The following is a 27,369-nucleotide window of genomic DNA, read 5'->3' on the forward strand; positions in this document are numbered from 1 at the left end:
AATAAAAACAAAAAAGAACCCTGGTAGCACAGAGCTGTGAGTTCTGTGTGGGACTGCTAACTGCAAGGTTGGCACCCACACGCTCAGAATGGCACTTGGCTAAACATTTTGCTGTGATCATCTTGGAATTTTTCTTTTAAAATAATTTTATCTTTGAACTTGTGTTTTGCAAGTAGAGGCCAATGCGACAACAGAACATTCATGCGGGCAAAGGGGAGTGGTGCAATATGCATGTCCATCATGGTTCCTGGCTACTCCTTTTGCATATGTTGTTGTGAGGTGCCATCTAGTCAGTACCAACTCATAGCGACCCTATGCACAACAGAATGAAACACTGCCTGGTCCTGGGCCAACCTCACAATTGTTGCCACGCTTGAGCCCATTGATGCTGCTATAGTGCCTATATTGTTATGAGTTGTGAAGTGACATCGAGTTGGTTCCCACCCATAGCAACCCTGTATAGGGTTTCCAAGCAGCTGGTGAGTTTGAACTGCCAACCTTGCAGTTCAAACGGCTTTGCAGTCTGGCGCATTAATCAACAGCGCCACACCAGAATTCCTATAGCCTTTGTGAAATCCTCTGGACTCCTGGTGTGGTGTTGTAAGAGAAGTTCAAACCCACCAGCAGCTCCTCGGAAACCCTATACAACCCTATGAGTCTGAACCGACTCCATGGCACACCACCACCACCACTATCATAAACTAAAAAGGAGTCCTGGGTGGCGCTGTAAGATAAGCACTGGACTGTTAACCACAAGGTCCGCGGTTCAAATCCACCAGCCGCTCCTCGGAAACCCTATACAACCCTATGAGTCTGAACCGACTCCATGGCACACCACCACCACCACTATCATAAACTAAAAAGGAGTCCTGGGTGGCGCTGTAAGATAAGCACTGGACTGTTAACCACAAGGTCCGCGGTTCAAATCCACCAGCCGCTCCTCGGAAACCCTATACAGGATCTGTCTATGAGTCAGAAATGACTCCATGGCACTTAACAACATAAACCAAGAGAAGACAACTTCCCAGTTTATCCAAGAGGTCGGAAAGTGGAAAAAACAAGCTGCCTCATTCTTTTTTAAAACGACTTTGTTTTTGGAGGGGGATAATCACCAAAAGGAAATTACTGTAACTTTCATGTTAAACACTCAGCAACCGATGAGGAAACTCTGTGTGTGTGTGTGTGTGTGTGTGTGTGTGTGTGTGAGAGAGAGAGAGAGAGAGAGAGAGAGAGAGAGAGAGAGAGAGAGAGAGAGAGAGAGAGATGTTTTTTTTCCGTGCGGTATCTGCTGATACTTAACAACTCCTGGGAGGCTGAGTTTTAGGAGTGAAAAAGTCCGAAAATGATTGGACAGGAATTGGTGCGTTATGAAGTAAGAAGGCTCCAGTACAAAGGTTACATATTTTGATCACTGTCTAAGCATGATTCTTTCCTAATTATTTTAACAAAAAACAGCATTTGAAGACTTAAGTATTAAATCAAAATCGCTCAAAACGGGTGCTTCACATTTCTTGGACAGAAACCCAAATTCACCTGCCAATCTAGGACAAACACTGGACTTGCAAACACAAGTTCAGAAGTTCGGGCCCACCAGTCGCTCGTAAAGATTAACAGCCTCGAAAACACTATGGTCTTTTTTTTTTAGTCGCTATGAGTCGGAATCGACTCGATAGCAATGAGTTTCAGTATGAGAAAGATAGAAGACAGTCAGCAGACAGCAGAGCAAATGCCATACCACCGGAAACAAATCGGTTATCTAGTCTTTTTTCCTCGCAGTTCACATCAGTTGCACTCCTCTGAGCCTCCATTTGCTTTTGCCATTTGCCATATTATCTTGGTTGTTGCACTTACCCAACACAGTCAAGCAAGCCTGTACCTAAACTCCACCGCTTCTCTCAGACAACTCCGCCTCCTTTACGTAAAGGACGCAGGCTCCGCCTACTCCTAATCGCACCTCCCCTGGAGGTGGTCAAAATAGCGTCTAACTCCTCCCACCTCTCCCTTCGGTCCCCGCGATCTGTTGTATCGCGAGATTTCAGTCCCACTCTTAGGTGAGTTCCGCGATAAGCTCGTCCATTTTTTCCGCACGATTGGAAAGAGGTAGGTTCTTGTCCATATAATGGAATGTAATGGCGGGGTGCTACTGGGTGTTAGCGTAGACCTCTTTGTACTTAGGCAGATAATTCTCGCTCGAGGTTTGAACTGAAATGGCACTAAAATGGCGTATGCCTCTGCCGATCTGGCAGATTGTCCTTCGGACAACCGCGTTGTTTGGAGTCCTGGTGTGATTCTGTAAAATAAGCGCTCCTAACCGGATGGTGGACGGTTCAAACCCACCAGCCTCTTAACCGTCGGAACCCAATCGACGGCACTAACCAACAACAGTAAACCCGTAGTTTGGGAAGGTTAAGCGTTATAAATCAGGTCTTGAGAGAGTAGGGCTTTTCGGAGCTAGTGGCTGGACAGCAGCCGGGTTTAACAATTGAGATTATCATGTGCTGTCTGGTTTTCGTTGTGTCTTAAATGTAGATGTTAATACGGGATTCCGCGCTGACGCCATTTTTTTCCTTTGGCATTTAAGCCCCTTTGGTTAAGGATCAGAAAGAATTCAAACGAAGTCTGAGTTTATGCCAAAGCTAAATGGGCGCCCACTGTATACTTCAGCCTTCCACAAACCAACTATTTAGAATTTGAGATCCAGTACAGGCTCTGTTGTTACGTGCCATTGGGTCGGTTCCGACTCATAGTGACCTTGTATAGGGTTTACAAGGAGTAACTGGTGAGTTTGAACCGCTAGCCTTGCGTTCCAGCGCATTCTCCCACAGCGCCACACCACGACAGGGTATTATTATGGGCTCCAGCCAAGTCTTGCGCTTTTGGCCACGTGGCCGTTAAGAATGGCAGAATCCCTAAATGGAAAGACAAAGTAGGAATGCTTTTTGCACAGATTGTGCGAAAGTGACCGAATTGGTTCCGACTCATAGGGATCCTTTATAGGGTTTCCAAGGAGCGGCTGCTGAATTTGAACCGCCGACCTTATCGTTCAAACCAACAATACCGTTTGGATGCTTTAGCCCACAGCGCCACACCAGGACTATTGAGTAAGATAACTTTGATAGTTTTTGTTTTTCAAAATTTCAATACCAGTTCCATCAGGATAAATTTTTGCTAGTGCTTTGGTTTTGAGTAATGGACATTTCATAACAATATTTTTTGAAGTGCACATCTTAAAATTAGAAAGTTACATAATTTGTTAGTGTCCAATATATGCTGAAGACTTGTTCTTTAGATGCTATCTACAACACAAGTGTGCCGTGGAGTCAGTTTCAACCCATGGTGACCTTGTATAGGGTTTCAGAAGAGTAACTAGTGAGCTTGAACCACCAAGCTTGCATTTCAAATGGTTTTGCAGTCTATCACATTAACCCACAGGCCACACCAGGACTCCAGTATATGCTGAATACTTATTCTTTAGTTACTATCTACAACCCAAGTATACAGAGTAACATTGTTATATGTTACTGTATACATTGAAAAAATGACTGGGGGAGAGGGTCTAGTTTAAAATGCAGATTTTGATTCAGTGGATTTGGGATGGAAATGGGAATTAGCAGTTAAAATTGCCTGTTGGATCCAGATGGTAAATGGCAATTGATTTTACTTGGTATAATGAGGCATCTTTTGTGGCATACCGAGTAGGGTTTCTGAGGTTGTAAATCTTACAGTAGGAGCAGAGATCCTCGTCATTCTCTCCTAGGGATGCTGATAATTCAAACTGCTGGTAGCATAGTGGTTACATGTTGTGAAGTGCCAATGAGTGGATTCTGACCCATAGCGACCTTGTATAGAGTTTCCAAGGAGCATCTGGTAAGCTTGAGCTGCCGACCTTGCAGTTCAAACGGCTTTGCAGTCTGGTGCATTAACCCACAACGCCACACCAGTGGTTATGTGCTATGGAGTCTGAACCGACTCATAGCCACCCTGTACAGGGTTTCCATGGCTGTAAAAAAGATGTGCAGAAAGCCTCATCGTTCTCACACGAAACAGCTGGTAGTTTCGAACTGCTACCTTACGGTTCACAGCCCGATTCAGTAACCACTACGCCACCAGAGCTGCTAAACTGAAGGTCAGTTGCTTGGACCTACCATTCATTCCCATGGGAGAAAAATGAGGCTTTGTGCTCCCATAAAGACAGCCTCAGAAACACCCTATTCAGGTACTCCACAGCACACCACCACCACCTTCCTGTTAACAGCCCAACGCATAGCCCTTTGCTCACCAGGGCTGCTGGTATCTTTTTCTCTTAGAACATAACCTTTTGGCTCTTGGCTATATATTGTTAGTAGTTCCTGGTGAAATAATTTTACTGGTAGTTGGATTAATGTTGGATCCTTTCCTGGAAATGATAATACTTTAATGGAAGCAATCTGGCACTATTGAGTGTTAAAGGATAGGATTGTTATTAGGTATTGTAGAATTTGTTGCAACCCTGTGTACCACAAATAATGCTCAGTCCTTTATCCTCACAAGTATTGCCATGGGTGAGCCCATTGTTGCTGCCACTGTGCCAGTCCATCCTGTTTTTCTTCCTCTTGCTGACCTTCCACTTTACCACTTTTCTTCCTTTTTTGATAACCTTCTCCAGGCACTGGTACCTCCTGATATGTACAAGGTATGAGAAGTCTGACTTATCTTGGCTTCTCATTAGCATTCTAATTGTATTTCTTCCCAAACAGATTACTTGTTCTTCATAGTACCTTTAATATTTTTCTACACCATAACCCACCTGCTTCAATTCTTCTACAGTTTTCCTTACTCATTGTCCAACTTTTACGTGCATATGAGGATATTGATGGAACTTGTCAGTTTCTTTATTATGAAAAGCTCATGTGGCAATGTAGGAGAAGCACTGGAATGTGCTAACAATAAGGATGGCAGAACTAGGGTCTCCAACTTGAAGGCAATTATCAACAGATGAGAAGATTAAAGCCTTGGTCAATCAAATGTACCTAAAGTCAGATAATGGTATAATTTGCCACATTGAAATTATTTAGATATTTGCAATGTGTGTTTTGAACATTAGCAATTATTCATGAAGCTGTATCACATTTATTGTGATTTATATTTGCAGGACTTAATCCCTTTAAAGCAATGAAAAGTGATGAATAAAACAATCTGATTCAAGGAAGGGCCTGGAGAAATTTCAGAAATGGATTCTCCCAACTACCCAATGACAAATGATTTAACGACTACTGAGGAATTTGAGAATCAAAGGTAAGCCTGCGTTATATTAAGTGCCTTGCAGTTGGTTTCAACCCATAGCAGCCCTGTATAGGGTTTCCATGGAGCAGCTGGTGAGCTTGAACCATTGAACTTTTAGTTCAAACTCACTTTGCAGTCCAATGCATTAACCCACAGCACCACATCAGGACTTCCTGCATTATGTTTACTGTATTTTAATTGCCAGAAAAGCATTAATTAGATCTTAGTAGTGGTAAGAGCTAATTCTCAGAAATTAGGAAATTTGCAAGAAAAATTGGGATTAACACAGACCTTCAAAGTCTAATTCTGTGTGATCTATTGAATTATTGCAGTTGTTTCTTTTTTTAAACTGGGATAAATATTTGATCATACTTTTCATCAAATTGTCTACTATGTCACATATGAGCCCTGGTGTGGTGCTGTAGAATAAGCAGTGGACTACTAACCACAAAACCCAGTCATCGGAACCACATGGCACTTAAAAACATGTCATACATATAAATTTATTCTAGAGAAGCTGAAGTAGTAAAACAAGACAGTTCAAGGAGTTTAAATTCTAAAGATAAAATATTTTCTTACTGCTGTGAAAACAGATTTGTGTGGACTATCTGGTGGTCATAATTCAGTGGATAAATACCCTGAAACCATCTTTTTCTTCCATCTTTTAATGTAATTATGCTAAGCAAATTTCCGTGCATTAGTCTTTGAAAGCAATGTCCATTTGCCATACGGTTTCAGTAATACGAGGATGCAATGTTTTCTTTTTTCTAGTGATAGCTCAGAATCTTCTGGTAGCAGCTTATTTAAAACTCAGTGTATTCCTTCCTCACCTAAGCTGCGACAAGACCCTCTAAGTACACTTGTTCATTCACCTGAACATGCTCAGGCAAGAGATTCATCATCAAGTGATTCCTATTTGGAACCAAGACCATTGACTTTAAAAGCTATTTTTGAAAGATTTAAGAAAAAGAAACGGAAAAAGAAGAGGAAATATAAACCAACAGGAAGACCAAGGGGAAGACCAAAAGGAAGTAGAAACACTAAAAGTTCACAAATTGGTAAAAAACAATTTACAGAGAAAAGACCTGGTTTCCCATTTTTAGAATCAGAAAATGGACAAAACCCACTTCCTTGGAGAAAAATTTTAACCTTTGAGGTGAGTGACCATTAGTCTATATGTACACGTGTAGCTGGAAGATTTTTTTTTTTGCTACTTACAGCGTCCTTTAAGGATACCTGGAATATATTTTTCCCTTCAGCATTTTATGTATTCATTTAATCTGTAGCTGTGATACTTACTGTTAATACTCCATCTAAAGTCTACCTGTACCCTCTAGCTACTTAATGTGATACACTGGACTGTGGACTGTTAAACACAAGGTCTATGGTTCAAACCCACCAGCAGATCTATATAGGGTCACTGAGTCAGAGCTTGACCATTAAGTATGACGTGTAAAACTCATGACCGATTGTTTTGCAACAGCCACATTCAAACCCACACTTACTCATTGGCAGTGTTAAGTACTGTAGAGTCAATTCTGACTCATAACAACCCTGTATAGGGTTTCTGAGGATTGGCTGGTGGGACTGCTAACCTTACAGTTCAGACTGACCTTGTGATCTTTTGATTACCCTACCGAGCACCATAGCCACAGATTGCATTTTCTTAGAGCCTGACTGTTATAAATACACTGATCAAATATGTTGTTAAGTGCCATCGAGTCGATTCCGACTAATAGTGACCCCGTAAAGGGTTTCCAAGGAGCAGCTGGTGATCTTGAATCACCGACCTTGCAATCTGACACATTAACCCACAGTGCCACATAGTTCAGTGAATAATCATAAGCATTAATTGGGTTCTTTGCAAAGGTATCTTTGCCCACTTTTGAATATAGCTATTCATGAAATATGCTGAATCATGAAAGAAAATATTTTCATTTGTAAATAAATCATGTCTTAGAATATGGTATGGCTTTTATTATAGCAAGCTGTTGCAAGAGGATTTTTCAAGTATATTGAAAAACTGAAATATGAATACCACCTCAAAGAATCGTTGAAACAGATGAATGTTGGTGAAGATTTAGAAAAAACAGATCTTGATAGTCGTCGATATAAATATGTAGATGATGATGGTTCCATATCACCTATTGAAGAGTCAGTGTAAGTTGAAATATGCAAAATGATTTGGCCATGAGTTTTATTATATTTATTTAAATTTAAATGTTAATTATTGCCAATCTGTCATTAATTTGCTTGCTTTAATTTAATACTGATGAATATAGTGTGTTAAGTACCGTGGAGTCTCCTCTTCTGTGGAACAGCTGGTAGTTTCGAACTTCCCAATTTGTAATCACTTTGCTACCAGAGTTCCTTGATGAATGTAGTATATGTCAACATTAATAGGCTGTATCTATTGAATGATTTGGCTGCTTGAGTGTATTGACATCTGACACATTATTGTTAGACCATTTGTGAGCAGAGTGCAGACCATACACTTATCAGGACAAGGAGAAATGAAACAAGATCAGCCATGATCTGGACTTCCTACTTTATCATCATTGCAGCTCCAAGTAGCAGTATCATCCCTAGCCACCCAGGGTTAGGCCAATGGATATTAGCTACCACCTTAGGATTCTACTTCATATCACCGGCCCCACTCAGGGAGCTACTTGCAGCACAGGAATCTCTCTGGCCCTCCTTTGGGACAACTCAATGGAAAGCCCTTACTTAAGTTTATACAAAACCAAGGTCAAAAGGATAATAGAACTTCCATAATCATCTATTTTATCCTTTTTGATCCTGATCTTAAAGTATCAAGAAGTAATTTAAATTATTAGTAGATGTGAAATAACTCAGGAAAACATTTTCTGTAGCTATTGATTTTTGGAAGTAAGAAAGTCATTGAAATAAAATGTTTATGGAAACTTCAGCGATGATACAACTCATCCTATACTTTCCCCTAGGTTTCCCCTCCATGTCTAAGCACACCCAAGTTCTTAGTACCTCTCCTGAGATAAATTACCTATTAGGCAGCCATGTCTGTCTGACAATAGGTAAGAAAGAAGATACAACAGGTAAAGGGGTAATGAAAGGATGATAGAAATGATACCCTCCTACCCCAGGTAATGTTAAGTGCCCTTAAACCCATTCCTATTCATAGAGTACCTGTGTAGGATTCCCAAAGAGCGGCTCTGATGGGTTGACCTTGTGTTCCAAGCCCACCTTGTCCAGTGCCTATCTTACAGTGGTGGTAGTAGTTATGTGCCATGGAGTTGGTTCCAACTCATAACAGCCCTGTATGGGGAGGCTGTAAATCTTTTACAGGAACAGAAAGCCTCGTTTTTTTTCCCCCACAAAACTGCTGGTATTTTCAAACTGCTGACTGAGATTAGCAGCCCGACTCAGAACCACTATGCTACCAAAGCTCCTTTACAGTAATGATAGATATCAGTTATAGCCACGGCTGTGGTTTAATCATTACTTATGTAATGCATTTTAATGTTACAGGGGTGAAGATGAACCTAGTGATGAATGTGATATCAAATTGGTGGTAAGTGATTTCAACATTTTATTGAATGAAGGTTTTAAAGAGTGGTCATCTGTTTTACATTCAACAGATAATACACATTTTATCTCATAGATTGTAACACCCTCACTATAACATAACCTCACCCAGTTTATTTCTATTCCTCCTTTCCCAACTCTTCTGAACATTGTCCATAGGTAAATAAATGCTGCCCTTTTTGATCTCAAATGATCTCTTGCAACCTTTCACTGTTGTGTTTTCACTAAAGTAGTTAAGGTTTACTTGATTTTTTTGTTGTTATTTAGGAGGATAATTGCTTCATAGTAAGTTGTGAATTTCCAAAGAAGGAAAAGGTAAATTTAGCTGAAGGAAATAGTGAAGACACTGCATTGATTAGAAAGAAAAATTCCAAAAAAAAAACTGGACAAAAGAGGACTTGTTGACCAGAAATGGAGCAAGGACTCTCAGTGTCAAACAAGGTAAGCATCAGGAAAACTTTCCAAAAATAAATGTTTTATAATATGCTAATATGGTGATTTTTTTTTTAATTAGAAAACCTTATTGTTTTAAAACGTAGGCAAATCTGCAGCTTTCATAGCTATAATCACTTCTTAAAAACAAGGACAGGCTGTGTTTACTGATAGCTTTAGGGAGGTGATAAGTTATTAAATCCTGGAGTTTTTATCTCATAATTTCCCAACAGAATGCTTTGTTAGTTAGATGTCCAGGATGTTTGTAATCCGGCAACCTATACCAGTTTAAATGTGCAGCATTGGTGCAGTGGTTAAGAACTTCGCTGCTCGTTCTATAAAGATTTGCTGCATTGGAAATCTTATAGGGCAATTCAGTTTATGTTTACAGGGTCACTGAGTTGGAATTGACTCAGTGATGGGTTTAGACATACTTTCATTTTAACTTAGTCACTATATTCCCTGTATGGAGTCATTAAGTGTCCTCCAGCAGAGTCTGTTGTGATCTATAATGGTTCTGTACAGGGGTTTGAGGAGCAGCTGCTGGGTTTGAACTGACAGCCTTTCAGTTAGCAGGCCAGTGTTTGTCCTACTATGTAGCTATCCCCTATACCAGGACTCCACATCTGCATTTTGCTGATAGCACTTGTGTTTGTGTTTGTTGAATTTGTGGACAAAGACTCAGAGACAAGTGCAAAAATAAATCCTCTTTTGCAACCCAGAGCTCATTATTCAGTATGAGCTTTGATACAGATAAGAAGGGACATACATGATTAAATGTCACAGAGTTGATGGTAAACCCTGTGTTCCATAATAATGTCTAACTTTTCGTGCGTCACTGTGGGATTAAGCAATGGGCCCTAAGGTCGGTTTGAATCACAAGGTTGGTGATTCAAACTCAAAGCTGCTCCTCAGAAATCCTGTACCAGGGTTGCTATAAAAAGCATAGGTCATAAGGGATATCTTAGCTATATTGATTTAGCATTCTAGTTTTTATGTTGCTGTGAAATAGTAAGATTCTCTTATTTTTTTAGGCATTTATCTTAAAGAATCTGATGTGTGAAATTTCCATTTCAGGTATGTATATAGCACTGTAAGATAAGCACTAGACTGTCAACCATAAGGATGGCAGTTTAATTAAATACACCAGCTATTGCTCAAACCATCTACAAGGTTGCTATGAGGTAGAACCCAGTGGTTTTCTTTTTTTTTTTTTCTCCTTTTTAATCAGTGTTGCCTAATGTATTTTAAACCTACACTACCACTTGAATTAATGAATTGTCTAAAATGCCTGCACTAAGCAAAAAGGTTTCTTTGCTAATTGGTAGAAATGAAAGGATTTAAATCTGGCGTTTCAACTTCATCATCATTGCATCTCCAAGTAGCAGTGTCATCCCTAGCCACCCAGGGTTAGGCCAATGGATATTAGCTACCACCTTAGGATTCTACTTCATATCACCGGCCCCACTCAGGGAGCTACTTGCAGCACAGGAATCTCTCTGGCCCTCCTTTGGGACAACTCAATGGAAAGCCCTTACTTAAGTTTATACAAAACCAAGGTCAAAAGGATAATAGAACTTCCATAATCATCTATTTTATCCTTTTTGATCCTGATCTTAAAAGTCTTAAGTAATTTAAATTATTAGTAGATGTGAAATAACTCAGGAAAACATTTTCTGTAGCTATTGATTTTTGGAAGCAAGAAAGTCATTGAAATAAAATGTTTCTGGAAACTTCGCGAAGATACAACTAACTCATCCTATACTTGTCCTGTGGATCATCTATAGCAGCTACTTTGATACATTGCATAATTTCATTTTGATTAGCACTAAGGATTGAGTTAATTTAAATGGGATGAACAGTGGCTTTCTGAATAATTGGTTGAGGTCTATCCCAATGGGGCCTTTCCTGTAGACCCACATTGTTGGAAACGCCTCATAGAGTAACTATGTGGTTTTGCTTTACTCATAGAACTATTTGTTGGATCTGTGAGAAGAAACTACAAGACAGTAGGAAAGATGAAAGTAGGAAAGATGTAATAGTTGTTTTTACTTTAGGTGTTGATATATCCTATGATCTCCACTTTCCTGGGTAAGTTTTAACTGATGTGTCAAGTATGATTATTTTGGGGTACTGTTATAGTTCAAATGATGAATTTAAATGTTCAACTGCTGAATGATACAGACATGAACTAAAACTTGATTCTGACTGAGCTGGATATACTTAATGGATATTGAACTTATATTAAGGCTGTAATTTTGACAGGAAATTGAAAAAAGATATTCTAAAGCTTTTCTTTCACATTGTCTCCATAGGAGTGAATGAGATTTCAACTCAGGTAAGTGGAGTATCTTAATAGGAAATTATCAGGCCATTTAAGATACAGAGCTTGGCAAAAATACTAGTCACAATGTTTGTAGAATGAAAAAAAAAAACAAAACTTTTCATGAACTATTTGAAGCACTCAAGACTACAGATTGAGGCTAAAATGTTGAGTGGGTCAATGTAAACAAATGAGGTTGTTGCATTCTCTTGGTACATTGTTTCAATTAGGGATACTGGATTTGCTTTAAAGTAATTCAGCCCAAGTGTAATTGAGCAACAATGAATATGCCTGTGGCCCTTAATGTTTCTTGTAGTGATTTGATGTAATAGTTACATATAAAAAGAAACAGAATATAAGATGTTTCATAGATTATAAAATACAGTTGTTTCACTTTGTAGTAATTGGTAATAAAGGTTAGATTGTAGACATTAGAGGAATTTAGGAGATACATGAAAGTAAGCCTGTTTCTTAGAATAGAACCACTGAAAACTTGGCAAGTGGGTTCAGCTGTAGTTGCACTGGATGGTATCTGCATCCAGCAGTTGATTCCTGCTGGAATGTTCAATGGACAGTGCTATAGAAATTCAGGATCTGGCATCGTTGGTTTTCTTGGCCTTTGTACATTTAAACCTGGTATTTCTCTTGAAACAATTTCTATAGTTTTCAATACTATCTGCTTGTTAATAATCTTTGTTAAGAACTAATTATTTTATTTTTCCTAGGATATCTGAGAATAGTCACCAATTCCTAAAATGTAAGGCTATTTTTCATGTTGCTATTAAGTCATCCCTATTTATAAGTGTTTGCACTTGTAAATTTAGAATGCAGGTGCAGACATAAGCTTGAGGAACTGCTATTGTAAAGCCTCATTTTTATATGGCAATGGGCACCAATAATCGTAGTGTCTCAGATACTGTCAATGTGGCGAAATGAAGACAGGTTTGGCTTCCATCACAGTAAACGAATTACAGTGGTGACAATGAGACCTGTAACACTTTTTCTCAAATAATTATAAAAACTAGATGTAACATAGAAATGCATTAGAAAGGGACAAATTGGGTTAAAATATCAATTCCTTTCTACTTCTAGGGTCCTGAGATGAATTTGAAAAAATTCCAGGTAAGAAATTTATAGGCAATGCAGGTAATTTATAAGACATGTTTTAACTTCTTTAAAAATTTATTTCAACACCACAGTTGTTGAATTTATCAAATAGTCATTAAAGCAGTGAAACCTAGTGGTTTATCATTACCTTAGATGTGAATGGCATACTTGTTAATATTCCTTTTACTAGGATGTTGTGATGATAGGCAAAATGTTCAACTGCTCTGAATAGGCTGAATGAAAATGGCCTTTCTGAACATCCACCCACATTAATGCTGTCTTTTAGAAAGTCAAAAACTAGTAAAACAGAAAGCATGTGCCAGAAAACTAATGATCAGAGAGCATTGCTGATTTTATTGATTCAAATGATAATGGAATTATTCAGCCTCTTATTTCATGTTTAATATGGACTATTTTTTGGCTTGCAAAATACTTGATTACTTGGCTTGAATATATGAAAATAAGTAATTTTACAATATACACTAATTGTATACTGGGTTTCTGTTTGCTCTGGAAATTTTAATACTTTGTAAGAGAAAATATGAATTTGAAATTTCTCATAGGTACAAAATATTTTGAAGTACATTCTTCAGATTGTCCATGTCTAATTGGGAGATGAAAGCAGCACATTTTGGCAGGTAACTTGTTTTTACCTATCACACCAAATTATTGGCCCCAGAGTACAGTCAAGTCCTGGTGTGGTGCTGTAGGATAAGCATTGGACTGCTAACAGTAAAGTCGACAGTTCAAACCCACCAGCTCCTCTTTGGAAACTCTACACCGGGTTTTTGAGACAGAACTGACTCTAGCACTTAACAGTGGTCATTACCAAGGCTTTTAGAATGCAGTTTCTGATTTGCTGTGGACATGACCATAAAAAAAAAAACCTTCCCACTGGGTTTTGTCTTTGCTACCTTGCTAGCATTAAACCGACTGGGAACATTTCATACCTTTATTTCCATTATCAAACACCAATGGAAATTTAAGCTACACGTTTTCTGTGTATGTAGTAACAAAGTCTTTTATTTTTGTGCTAAGTCTTCAAGATTTGGTGTGATCATCAGTGGCTGATGACTATGATGATGATCTCTGGAAACCCAAGAACAAGGTATTCACACATTAGAAAAGATGGGTCATTTCAAAGAGAGCTTTTGGAGCTGTGAGACCAATAGTTCTTAACGCTGTGACCAAAAATTAAAATTCCCCTTGGAATGCTATAGTCACTCAGTAGTGCTGTGCTTTTTCCTGAGGGAGATACAAGAAAGATACTATTCACGGATAGGCCGGGTCAAAGTTTAGTAACCAATAACTATTATTTTTTTTAGGACTATCACCTGACAACAACAACAACATCTTGAAGCTACAAGCTCTGGAGGAACTACAAGTCCTAGATTGATGGCACTTGGAATCAAAGACAACATGTAAAGTTCCTTAAATAAAATTTATTAACATTAAATAAGATTTATAAAATAAAACTCTGGTTATCCTGCAGAAAGTCACGTAGTCTTGACTCAAAGTTTTTCTAGTGTTTTCTGTAGAAGGAATAAAATAAAATTAGAAGTTGCCAGTCATTTATTTTTGAAAACAGTTGGAGGGAAGGAGGAAACTCACTTTATGAAATTCTCTTGCCCTTGCTCTATTTTGAGCATATACTGCTTGTCTTGCTTTCTTTTCTCTCTGCTCTTTTACTTCAGATAATTGATTACATGATCTATAATATGGAATTAGTAAGATAGCATTCCATCAGAAAAACCCACTCAGAAAGGTTCTAGCTACCTTAGAGCCCTTTGGTACATGAGGGCTTGTTCAGTCCTTCTGTCTTCAGGGAGAGAGACCCGATCTTTACTCACACCTTTTAGGTGACTTATGCCTTTGAGATAAGAACATATATAGTGATTTGACACAGATAAACCTAAACAATGGAATTAACCACCCAACTCCAGGTTGGAATATACCTGTAGAATGTTTCCCAACTTGTAGGTTTTCTGTGACCCAAGTTTTCTTTCTTATTTCTTTCTGCCTCTGAGTAGATCTCTCAATAAACAGTTTTTTCCTTCTAAGAAATGCTTCTTGTAAGCTCTCTGGCATAGCTGAAGGAGTTTGTTTGGGAAAAAAAAAAACACCTGTTTCTCCTCCAAGTAGTCACCTCATCCACCCTTTCCTGCCTCCCTCACTTAACCCCCAAGGTTCAACCACTCACAAGCAAGCATACCTGTTGGCTGTTTTACTAGATTCTTCCCATAATGCTCTGATACAAGTTGACTTGCTGCTTCTGGTAGAAGCAAAAATTCACTCACCTAATTACAAAGAGATTGTGAGCAAGCAAATTCTTAGTCTGTGGTAAGTTTTTACTAAAAGTTTACTCCTATCAACCTCTGCCCTCTTGTTTTTTGTAAATATTTAGCCATAATTTAAGGTTTTTATTGTGTATTGAGTGAACGTTTAAAGGGCACATCATCAGTTTCACATTCAACAATTCATGTAACTTGTTTCATTACATTGATTATAATCCCCTCCATATACCATGAGTTAAAAGTATTTCTATCCACTTTAGCTTTTTTTAAAAACCACACAAAGAAAAAAACCCACTCTGGCATACATAATAATTTACATCTCTGAAGGGCACATTCTGCAAGTCTGCTCCTGGCCACCAGTTCTTACTCCTTCTCTTCTTAGTTGATGAATCTAGCGTCCTTCATCTCTGGTGCTGCCACTTCTCTGGATAAGGGCCCACATTCTATTTGTGTGTTCCTCTCTTGATGGTCCTAGGGTCCTCTGTTTCTGGACTGTTAAGATTAATCACTTCCCTTTTTTTTTTTTTGTTACAAAACTTCTACCTTTACAATTGTGACAGTCACGATTAGTCATGTCATAACAGTTATTCACTACTGAATCTTATCCCCATCTCCTTTCACCAGTCCCATCTAGACAAGATAACCATTCAGTGGGGGCTCTTTCTTAACTAAGCTGTGTCTTGAAACCTTGTAAGCCAGTCACTTCGTGCCTTTATTGCACCCTCATTTTAGGTAGCCAATGTCTAAGTTGCCCATCCCTATCTACCTTGTGCACAGAGCGGATAGCATTGATAGTAACTACCACTCTGAGTATAGGTCAGGTTCATCATGAAGATATATCTTCTGTCACTGTAGCTGTTCCAGTGTGCTTGTCCTTTCTAGTGGGAATGTCTCACCTCACAAGGTTGTGGATGGGACTCAGGATTCCACCTAAGGTCCTCCCAATGAGAATTTTTGTTAGATCACTCTGAATTGGTTGCAAACAGTTTTGACTAGATCTGGGTTCTATAAATATGCTGAGTATGGCCCATGGTAGTTTATGAACAGTTTGTGAGGCCCAAACTTGCTCCAGAGTTTGATCAGTGAAAGTGCTCAAAGCAGTTTCAGAAAACTGGTACCCCCATGTTTAAGGAGTTCTGGTCCCAAAGTGGTTATGCTTTATGGTTCAACCACTTAGAAACAATGGAGTCCTGGTGTGTGGCTCTGTGGGTTAATGTGTCAGATTGCAAAGTTGTTTGAACTGCAAGGTAGGTGGTTCAAGCTTAGCAGCTGCTCCTTGGAAACCCTATACAGGGTCACTATGGGTTGGAAGGCACTTAACGTGGTATCTTGGTGTGGTGCTGTGGCTTAATGCACTGGACTGCAATGTTGGGTGCTCCTTGGAAGCCACCCCACACAGGGTTGCTATGGGTCGGAATTGTAATTGACTCCAGTAGCATTAAGTTTGGGCTTTGGAACTAGTATTCAAACAATCTGATTTTGATAAACAACCAAATGCTGAGACACCTTTACAGTGTTGTCAAGCATACTCTACTGTATTCACTGCTTGAAGTAACAACCTTGATACCCTTGAGTAATTTTAAGAAATTTTCCACCTGTTTCTGGAGTCACTTCTATAGTCTTTCCCAATATCTTAGAATGTGTTTAGAATTAGAAATTCGCTTTTATGAAAGCATCAAGAATGATTATAAACTTGTTATAAACCAGTTTGGGAAAAGACTGTTGGGATTTAAAATGTACTTTTTCTCACACAGAGATAAAGTTCAGTTGTGGAGGCAGTTGTTGGCACCATAGTAAGTATGTGGGGATGTCTTCTTAAGTGTTTTCTTATAAACAGTTTCAAATTAATACGGAATTCCCTTCTGAGAATTATTAAAAGCACTAACCAGGTAATCAAATGGTCTGTTTGTAGTTGAATGAGGTACAAATAATGTGCATGTTGAAAATCACTTAGTTTTATCAAGTCCAAATTAGCATTTTGTTAAGTCAAGTCTGGATTTTCTTATCTTCTGAGTCTTCTGTCTCTTAGCACCTACTCTTTTGAATAAAGTATCTCCTTGGAGAATGCCAGGCATGAGTTCTAACCCAAGTCTTTATCAATAGCTACTGATAGTTGTTAAGTGCCTTCGAGTTGGTTCTGACCCACTGCGACCCTGTATAGTGTTTCCGAGGAGCAGCTGGTGAACTTGAACCGCCAGTTCAAGTGGCTTTGCAGTCTGGCACATTAACCCATAGCATTATATATGTACAAAATGCTCTCAAAAGGTTTGTCAGCAGTCAGTTTCTGCTGTGAGCACATCATTTGCTGGTCTATTGCATATGCATTTAATGTGGATCAAAATGAATATGAGGAAATGTTAAGTGCCGCTGCATCAGGTCAGACCCTGTAAAGGGTTTCAAAGGAGTGGCTGGTAGGTTTGAACCACTGACCTTGGGGTTAGCAGTCCAGTACTTATCCTAAGGAAAATATGATGTGGAAAGAGAAGTAGAAAAACCAGAATCACCAGTGTCCTTTTCTGTTTCCTTCAATTCTCAGCTCTAGGTTGCTTAGTTAAATAAGGTGTATAAATAGGAGTAACTTACCTGACACCCGCTTTTTGCCTCATTCTCGCTGTTTTCTTCTAGAGTTAAGTTTTCAAAATCTGTTTCAGTGATACTGTTATCACTGGTGCTTACTAAAGTTAATTCTGGTTCTTCCATTATCCCATGACCAGACTCTGTCTCCTGTACAGTAAATTAAAAAGGAAACCATGTTAGAAAATAAGTCTTAAAAATTTAAAAACGAGAAAAAGACAAGTTATTAGGCAAGATAATCCTGCAAAACAAGAACTATAGCTCAATGTTAGGGATTCTGCAGGGAAAATTTTAGTGGTTACAAATTGGGTTGCAAACCTCAATGTCAGCAGTTCAAAACTACCAGCTATTCTGTGGGAGAAAAATGAGGCTTTCTGCTCCTGTAAAGATTCATAGCCTCGGAAACCCTGTACAGCGTTGCTATGAGTCAGAACTGACGCTACAGCATCTAACCACCACCACCAAAGAGAAACAGTTAATAATAAACATAACCAACCCCCCCAAACTGAATTTCACCCCAACTGGTTACCTTTACAGTGTCTACACTCAGGAAAAGCAAAACAATCCAAACTCATGGCAACTCCATGTGTGTCTGAGTAGAACTGTGCTTGCCTCGCCCCATAAGTTTTCAGTGGCTGGTTTTGGGGAAGTAGAACGCTAAGACTCCCTCAAACAGCACGTCTGGGTGGGCTGAAATCTCTAACCTTTTGTTTAGCGGTCAACCTCATGGCACTAAGATGAGTCAACAGCTACATTGAAAATGGCACTCAGGCCAAGCCATGGTTTCCCTGGGAAAATGGGAGGTTATCTGAATTGAAAGGGAAGGGTTTCTGTAAAGTCCTCTTACAGGTCAACTTCCATTTGGTGTTTTCGTTACAGATAGCCAACAGCCACACGCTGCAAAGTCACAATGGAAACTGAGCTTTGTTGCTTTTCCTGAACTTTGCTTCCAAAGTGCTGTTACTAAGTGCTGCGGAGTCAGCTGCCTCATAGCAACCCTGTATTGGGTTTCTGAGGCTATAAATCTTTATGGGAGCAAGAAGCCTCCTCCCCTTTCTCTGGTGGAGAGGCTGGTGGGTTTGAACTTCTGACAATATGGTTAGGAGTCTAGTGCTTATGTTACAGAGACACCAGCCCTCCCCATTTAATGTCAAGTCTTTCCTAATCCTAAAAAGCAACTTGGAATCCTGGTGTGGTGCTGTGAGTTAATGTGCTGGACTGCAAAGTCACTTTGATCTGCAAGGTTGGAGGTTCAAGCTCACTGACTGCTACTCGGAAATCCTATACAGCATCGCTGCAGGTTGGGTCAGAATCGACTCAATGGCACTTAACACAAAAAATAACCTAAAAGCAATATAAATTTTACCTACCAAAGTTGGAATAGAGCTCTGTACTGAAAATGATTGTGCTGGTTGAGATAGATTTCTTAAGATTTCTGGAGTTTCAGTTTGAGTTGAATTCTCCAAATATTTTTCATTCTGCAGAGTTACTGAATGGGGTGTGTGCACTGAAGTTCCCATCTCCACTGTTCTGATGTATAATTGAGAGTCAGTTTCCTCTTCATGTGGATTTATGTCTAAAACACCATCAGCTTCATTTTTATCATCTTCAATAAGTCCTTGATTCTCTAACATTGTGTCACGCCTTCTTTCATTCCCAACTTCTGGTTGGTCTTTCATTGAGCACTCACTAGAAGTGGAACCACACGGAGTGCTATGCTGCATTTTTGACTGCTTAAATACAGTAACTTCATCAGATGGACGTAGTAAGTTTTCCAGAGAGTCTGGGAAATAAACACCTCTTTCCTTAATTTGTAATACTTCTTCAGAGGGGTAGTTCTGATTTTCCATGCTTTGAGAAGAATCTCTTGCTTCAATGCTAAAAATACTTGGTAGATCAGCATGCTGACTCTCTTCCTGTGAAAAAAATTCTGGTAGAAGCTGCTGAAAAGGTCGTTCAGAACCTGCATTAAGATGTTGAAGAAGTCAGTTAATCATTATTATATGTTATAAAACATGGATACAGATATAGTCTCAAATAGTTTCTGAGTAAATGGTACATAATGCATTTTAAGATCTTTATACTATTTAGTCAGGCTATTCCCTATAGTTTAATGATCGATAATCGAGGCACTTAAAAGTGAATAGAAAACTAAAGAACTGACACAGTGATCTTCAAACAATTGTCTCATACAGTGTACAAGGAGGCTTCAAGAAATCGTGGAAAAGTTGGTATTAAACAGTAATGAAGTTACCTGTCTAGATGGGACTGATGAAAGGAGATGGAGATAAGACTCTTGTGGTTCAATAGTGAATAACTCCTATCAGGACTGATTGTGAATGTTACAAATATACAAGTAGACATTCTATAACAAAAGGGAGTGGTTGATCTTGCAGTCCAGGAGCAGTGGACCCTGGGACCATCAAGGGAGAAGAGCAGAGTGTGGGACCCTAGCCAGAGAAGCAGCAATGCCAGAGATGGAGGCAGAGGCGATGACATGGAGAGACAGAGCGGCTGGGGACTCTAGATTCAAGGAGGGAGAGGGGCTGAATGCTGGCGGCTGGGGGGCTGGCATGCAGGGTATACCCCCCTTTGGTTGTTTGAATGGCTATATATTCCTGAGTGCTTCGGTGTACATCCAAAAAAACAGGAAAAAAAGATTCCCATGAACTTTTTGAAGCTCCTTTATATATTTTCTGCTAGTGTATTTAAATAAAGACAATTTGGCCACCACAAACTGTAACTTCTTCAGTCCTCTAAGAGAACTGAATATTGATTTTACAACAGAAGGACTTAGAATAAAGAATGTATATGGATTTCACACTTCTTAGATCTATTTGTATAGAAAGTTTGAGAAGGATACTAGTTATTAACTGATAACCTCTATTGGGACAGTTGGATGCTGCTCAGATGCACCACTGTATTTCAATATTGTAAAAGATGAAAACTGAGCATATATTAATTCTGCTATTTAGAAAAGTACACAATTAAGGAAGCATAACTTGTAGAAACATAATTTGTACCGCTGGGTGTAGGGCTGAGGAAGATGGGTGGAAACAAATCAAGACCTGCCAAGCATAATTTCCCAAGAAAATGGATATAAAGAACCATGAAAAAAAAAATGTAGTGGGTTTTATTTAACATTTTTAAACTTTGTCATACATACTTTTAGTGATATTTTCTGTCAGGGAATTCTGAGCTGCAACACAAGCCAAGTTAGGGTCAGGTTGCTGTTTCAGACTTGGTGAGTTAAGACAAGAATGCAGGCTCCTTCTCAGTGCTGTAAAAGAAACTGTGCTTTTGGATGAAGCAGTAGCATGTTGGCTTTCAGATGAAGACTCGGAGCCCTAGCAGAAAACAACAGAGAAAGGCTGAAATATTACACTACACATTATTCACCTGTTGAATCTATAATCACTAGGTTCCTTTGATAATATTTTCCTTAATTACTTACTTTTTAGAAAATATTATTTAGAAAACCAATTGTGAACTAACCAAAGCTGGTAGAGTTGAGAACAGAAACAATGCATCAAGTAGCCTGGGATGTCAGACTCTCACTTCCTTTGTGGTGTAGGAATACACTTAAAATTTTGCAAAAACGTACTTACTGGAACTGTTTAAGGTGGAATTCTCTTAAAGTAAACACCCAACAAAAACTAACAATAAAAACAATGTGCAGCCCTCCAAGGATAAGGGTGACAGAACAAAATTCTAATGAAATCTGTATTTCAACCTGGATTCCACATGGGGTGGTCGGGGGCTTAAAGAAAAGTCTTCAATGCCTTAGCATTCCCAGAGATTCTGATTTATTGGTGTGGGGAATTTTAAGAAGCTCACCACATGATTTGGACAGACTACAAACATTAAAGACATAAGAAAATACTCTTTAAAACTAACATACCATGTAAAAGTCTCTGCTGTCTTGAGAAATTCCAGAGGATAAGGATAACAAATCAAAATCTGGATGTGGTTCTAAGGGTTTAAAGAGCTGACGATGCAAATTTGGAAAAGTGTATTCCAGTTCTGGGAAGTCAAGGTTAATTGTTGGAACTTTGAGAGAAAGAGAGAAAAAAATGATTAAATTTTTTTAGATTTACCATACAGCCTTGTTTTTTTATGATTCATTACATTTTATGAATATAAAAGCTTTTTATTGTAACTGAAGATCAATAAAATTACTCATTTTTTAAAATTGTTGTTATGTGCCGTGGAGTCGGTTCTGACTCATAGCGACCCTGCACAGGGTTTCTGAGGCTGTAAATCTTTACAGGAGCAGAAAGCCTCAACGTTCTCCCGCGGAACAGCTGGTAGTTTCGAACTGCTGACCTTGCAGTTCACAGCCCGATTTGTAACCACTACGCTACCAGAGCTCCTTCAAATTGAATCCTATCATGATTAATTCTAAAATATAAACAAATGTGGATACTCTCAGGTGACCAAAATCTTGATAAATATAAATTCCCATTTGTCAGCCCCGCTAAATCTTAGGAGGTTAATTGCTTTGATATAAGCTTTGTTTTTCTCACTTAGTTCGCTTTAGGATCAATGGTTTTTTAAATGAGTGTTACAATGGGCCAGGTAGTGTGTTTTATGTCACTCTAACATCCCTCTTTTACAGAGTAAATAAGTAACCCATTGTCTCAAGGCCAGTAGTGTCAAACCAGTGTGGAAATCCAGGTCTGATTTTTGAACTCTTCCATTTAACACTAGAAGTACTGCGCCTCAGTTATTATAACTAATTTTGCAATGGTAAAAGAATATTTGCTAATTAATCTCTTCTATATGAGCCCTGGTATGGCAAGATAAGCACTGCAAGGTGGGCAGTCCAAGCCCACCAGCACTCTCAGAAACTGCATACAGGTTGCTATGAGTTGGGGTTGGGACTGACTCAACAGCACACAATCACCTCAATATGCGTTCTCTAGCTAGCTAGCTGATCTGGCTCCAGATTCTCTTTCTCATTATAAACTCTCACTGTTTGTATTATATCTACTGCAGCAAGCCATAAAAGCAGAGCTCACACAATCACTATTTAAAACTGAAAAGGATGAAGGGTTACAGGATGAAAATTTTTATAAAGTTTATATATAAAAGTATTTTTCATATTTACCCTTAAAATCCATCTTTTCAGGGATCAAGTTTGCCTCATTTATGTACTTGTCTATGATCTGCTGAACGTGTGTTTGGCCAGATGTTAATTCTGCTACCGCAGGCAAAGGAGATTTGTGAACATCAGAAGATTTTTGCCTTTCATAAATAGTTTTTTGAATTGGAGGAACAACAGAACTTAAAAGATTTATTTCCTCTTCCTTTCCAGTGGTAGATTCTTGGTGTCTATGGTCCACCTGCTCTGTAAACGACTCTGAAAATTGAGTTGAAAGAAAAGTATTTCATTGCCACAGCTAGGTCCTTCCTTGGAGACACATTCTGGTAGAGAGGCATGGCAATCAGTAAGCTACGGGATCAGTGTGACCAAGAAATCTGCTTAGATGGATTTCTCCTCCAGGAGAATGTGATGGAGCAAGTACGTCTCAAAGTTTTGTTAGGGGTTCACAGAGGATGCCTGGCAGTCTGTAGGCCTGTGGCTTCCCATTACATTTAGACTATCATAATAGCCAATATTCTATCCTGAATCATTCATTTTGAGATTTAAAGAAGCTGTGCTACCTACCACCACCGTATGGCAACTCAACTGGTGCTGGTATTTCAATTTATTTACACATATTTGCAATGTTACTACCTGGATCTGTAAGGCTCAAATCTGTATTTTCATAACTTAAAAGGCTCCCAGTAGAAATAGTTACTGAAGATAACGGCTCATGAGAAATCTCTTGTGTTTCAGCCTGAAAATCAAAAGGAACATGAGACCACAATGTAGTATGGAATATCTAAAAAAAAGCAACATTTAAAATTCAATAATGAAACCCTAAATTTACATCTACATCAATAGTTACCAATTCTGAGCTCAGGTCAAGTGTAGAAACCTTCATGACTATAAAGGTCAGTCGTAAAATGTGCTCATCATTGCTCAGACTGATTAGCTTTTCATACATGTATACACACACACACACATCCAACCTCATTCATGCATTAGCAGCTCCTCACTCACCTTTATCAAAACACAAACACACACAATACACACACACACACACATCAGAACGATTATTTTTAAAGCACTGCTTCTCAGAACTATAAAGATCATGCATCAGGTAGGCTGGAAGGTCCTCTGATGCTCAGATTTGGCTATTTTCATCATTGATCTACTTCATTAAGAGCAGATCTCAGAGAACACAGATATAATTACCATTTCACTACTTCTCCAAGCTAAAGGAGAATATGAAGTCAAACAGCTGTTTACAAATTCTACTATACATTAACTATTACTAACCGTATAGTCTGGCTTCACAGTAGCATCCAGATATGTAGGCTCTTGTTCCTCTACAGCATGACATAATATTGCTGATTCCTTCACTTTGACTGCAAAATAGATTTTTGAATTCAGAGAGGAAAGAAGAGGAAAGAAAAGTACCCCCAAATTACCACACAACCCTCCAAAATAACACTGTAGGTTAATGCGTCAGACTCGAGTCATTTGAACTTCAAGTTTGGTGGTTCAAGCTCAACAGCTGCTCCTCGGAAACCCTAGACAGGGTCTCTATGAATTGGAACCAAATTGACAGTATTTAACACCACCACCAACAACAACAGGACAATTAAATTCTCAGCATCAGAGGACACCATCCTTCCTTTTCTGCAACTTACTTACATATTTTGCAGCTTAGAGTTTGTTTTATCTTCTATAAAAAAACCTCATTCTATTATTCATTAAAAATATTTGTTAGTAAATACATACTCTTTCTCCTGAAAAACTACAGTTATTGTTATTCTATGCATTGTTGTTATGTGCCATTGAGCCAGTTCTGACCCACAGTGATGCTGTATAGGGTTTCCGAGGATCAGCTGGTGAGGTTTGAACTGCTGACTTTGCAGTTCAAACTGGCTTTGCGGTCCAGTACATACTAACTCCTGGTGTGGCTCTGTAGGACTGCAAATAACAAGGCTGGAAATTTAAAACCACCAGCTGCTCCTAGGAAAGCCTATACAATGTCACTATGAGTCAGAACTGACAGCATTTAACAGCAGTGAAAGGAACCCCGGTGGTGCTGTAGGATAAGCATGGGACCACTAACCTCTAGGTCAGCAGCACAAACCCACCAGCAGCCCCAAGGGAAAAAATGAAGCTGTCTGCTTCAATAAAGACTGCAGTATTAGAAACCCTACACAGGGTAACTACAAGTCATAATCAAATCAATGGTAGTGAGTTTGCTATTTTTCAGTTTTTATATTAACTGAAAGGAACCCTGGTGCTGTAGGCAATGGTGCTGTAGGATAAGCCCTAGATCACTCACTAACCACTAGGTCAGCAGTTCAAACCCACTAGCCACTCTGTGGAAGAAAGGTGAGGCTTTCTGCTCCTGTAAAGATTTACAGTCTTAGAACCCTTATACATGGTTACTGAATCAGAAGTGACTCGACGGTAGCACGTTTGAGCTTTGGGTTTATACTATCTGAAATATTATCTGTATAAAAAAATTAGAGACAGTGAAATCGGTAAGGTGTGTTATTGCCAATTAAGAAGAAGAAAGCTAGATGAGAGATGAGAAGTTTATCTGGGGCTTTTAATTAAATTAATCACAATTATTTACTATTTCACTATTCCTCACAACATACCCAGAAAACTACACTAGAGGAGAGAGGAGTGAACAGAGTTGCATCTGGGCAGTAAGTAATAAATGAAAAATGACAATGGATTTGAATACATTTTAAAAACAAGAAAGTTAACAATGGTTTTCTTTGGGTGGTAGGATTAAGTGAGTTAAGGTTTTGGCTTCATAGTTCTATTTTCCCCCCAAATATGTGAAAATAAAGTTAAAGCCATTCATTCAGCATGTCACAGACAAAAATTTTCAAAGCTATTTCATGTATCTAACTGAATGTGGAGGACTGTAAGCAGGCTTTAACACGTGGTAGCTACTAGCTGTACAAAACTCACTCTTATGCATGCTCTCCTTGTATTGACTCAGTGAAGCAAAGCGAACTAAAATGACTTATTTTCTAAATAAGCACCACTTCATTCAGCATTTTTAAATATAAAATCATGCATGTCCTGTTGTTGTTGTTGTTAAGTGCCATCGAGTTGGTTCCGACCCATAGCGACCCTGTACAGGGTTTCCGAGGATGTAAATCTTTACGGGAGTAGAAAGCCTCATCTTTCTTCCGCGGAGCAGCTGGTAGTTTCGAACCGCTGACCTTACGGTTCGCAGCCCGATTCGTAACCACTACGCTACCAGTCATGAACACAAATAAAAGGAAGTGAAGCCCAATCTCTAACAAAGGTAAATCTGTATGAATCCTCTGATTATCATTCCAGATACTTTTCTGTGGCTAAACAAAGGCTTTTTTCCTCTCATTTATTTTCAGAGCTTCAGAGAGCTACCTAGTATGGGTGCACGATCAATAATGATCCCCCAACGAATAATCAGTGAGTATATTTACCATTCTTCACTAGTATAAATAAGAATTATCTTATGTGGAAATACTCTTGCCCACGGCAATTCCATTTTTACTTTGTCTCTCACCTGCTTCATCATAGTCATCACCATAAACATTCTCCTGGGCACTTGGCTGACGGTGACCAACTGAATCATGATCTAGTGAGCTACTGAGTAAACTCTGTTCTCGGCTGATTGAGACTCTCATGGGATCTCTGTCTTGAGAAAAATTAGTTTTCCCTGGGATGAAAAAGAAATAATCAAATTTCCAGAATTAGCTAAAACTAAAATGGCAATTAAAGATTCTATATTTTAAAAAGCTACACTTCCAAAGACTTTTGATTTTTATTTATGCAGCAAGAAAATAATGCGTATCTTTGTTTCATATAATCAGGCCTTCAAGTTTTTTCGATTTTTACTAAATTGAAACAATCATCTCTTTTTGTTGTTGAAGCATTTACAGCAGAACACACATGAAGTCAATGATTTCTACATGTACTTCTCAGTGCCAGTAAGTCCATTCAAGTTGTGCAGTCCTTCCCACCGTCCTGTCCCTACTTCTCCAACAGGCTTCCTAGCTAACCTTTTGTTTATTGTTGTGAATTTGATATCATATAGTTCGTCAAAAGAGCACAATGCTCAAAGGCAGACATTCTTCAATTTTTACTAATTTCTTTAAAAACTCATCTCCCTACTTCCTACTACTAGCTTATGCTCAGTATTGACGCACCACAGAAAAATTGTTTGGAGTACACTTAGTAGCCATTGATAGCATTATAAGGGATACTATGTATTCATTCCTAACACCTACAAAGCTCAAAATAACCACAACTAATCTGAGTCCTGGTGTGGTGCTGTGGGTTAATGTGCTGGACAGCAAAGTTGCTTTGAACTGCAAGGTTAGCAGCTCACATTCACCAGCTGCTCTTTGGAAGTTGGTTTTATTCTGGGAAGAAGAGTATAATAATTTAAGACACAAAAAAAGGAGTTTGTGAAGTTCTTTAATGTACCAGTTTTTGACCTGGTGGTGGCTACATGGGTGTGTTCACTTTTGTGATAAATTACTGAAATGAACACTTCAGATCTGTATACTTCTCCTAATGTTATATTTCTGTACAAACAGCAGAAAGCCTCCTAAAGATGTCAAAGAGACAGCAGCAACAACAAAAAACTCAGAAACATAACCAAACTGCAGAAAAAAAAACAAAATAAAACAATAGTCAGATAATATTTTATATCCATGAAACAGAAGTATACTATG

General features: G+C 38.8%; 2 protein-coding genes across 2 annotated transcripts in view; one reads left to right on the forward strand and one right to left on the reverse strand.

Moving 5' to 3' along the window:
- The first annotated feature begins 1,342 nt into the window (after nt 1-1,342).
- On the forward strand, nt 1,343-9,231 carry TAF1D (TATA box binding protein (TBP)-associated factor, RNA polymerase I, D, 41kDa). The gene is made up of 6 exons (XM_006871221.1): nt 1,343-1,372; nt 1,861-2,051; nt 6,034-6,418; nt 7,247-7,422; nt 8,770-8,812; nt 9,094-9,231. Exons 1-6 carry the CDS (start codon nt 1,343-1,345, stop codon nt 9,229-9,231), a joined length of 963 nt encoding a protein of 320 aa, XP_006871283.1.
- A 4,968-nt stretch (nt 9,232-14,199) lies between these two features.
- The window catches only part of KIAA1731 (KIAA1731 ortholog), a 43,891-nt gene continuing 30,721 nt past the window's right edge, over nt 14,200-27,369 (reverse strand). Inside the window, exons 17-29 of the mRNA XM_006871222.1 lie at nt 26,196-26,348; nt 23,945-24,033; nt 23,297-23,399; nt 22,667-22,918; nt 21,458-21,579; nt 20,723-20,903; nt 18,927-19,519; nt 17,566-17,706; nt 14,901-14,985; nt 14,644-14,811; nt 14,465-14,558; nt 14,300-14,399; nt 14,200-14,220 (exon numbers count right to left, since the gene is read on the reverse strand). Of these exons, the coding sequence (XP_006871284.1) occupies nt 14,200-14,220; nt 14,300-14,399; nt 14,465-14,558; nt 14,644-14,811; nt 14,901-14,985; nt 17,566-17,706; nt 18,927-19,519; nt 20,723-20,903; nt 21,458-21,579; nt 22,667-22,918; nt 23,297-23,399; nt 23,945-24,033; nt 26,196-26,348 (2,102 nt within the window). The remainder of the gene's footprint in view (nt 14,221-14,299; nt 14,400-14,464; nt 14,559-14,643; nt 14,812-14,900; nt 14,986-17,565; nt 17,707-18,926; nt 19,520-20,722; nt 20,904-21,457; nt 21,580-22,666; nt 22,919-23,296; nt 23,400-23,944; nt 24,034-26,195; nt 26,349-27,369) is intronic.

This window comes from Chrysochloris asiatica, unplaced genomic scaffold (genome assembly GCF_000296735.1).
Source record: "Chrysochloris asiatica unplaced genomic scaffold, ChrAsi1.0 scaffold00163, whole genome shotgun sequence".
Taxonomy (NCBI): Eukaryota; Metazoa; Chordata; class Mammalia; order Afrosoricida; family Chrysochloridae; genus Chrysochloris; species Chrysochloris asiatica.

Bases quoted from the DNA above. Each gene is read 5' to 3' on its own strand.
- TAF1D (XM_006871221.1), top strand. From the start codon at position 1,343: ATGATTGGACAGGAATTGGTGCGTTATGAA. The intron at 2,052-6,033 runs GTGAGTTCCGCG...TCTTTTTTCTAG, and splicing joins GATTTCAGTCCCACTCTTAG to TGATAGCTCAGAATCTTCTG. The intron at 7,423-8,769 runs GTAAGTTGAAAT...TTAATGTTACAG, and splicing joins TCACCTATTGAAGAGTCAGT to GGGTGAAGATGAACCTAGTG.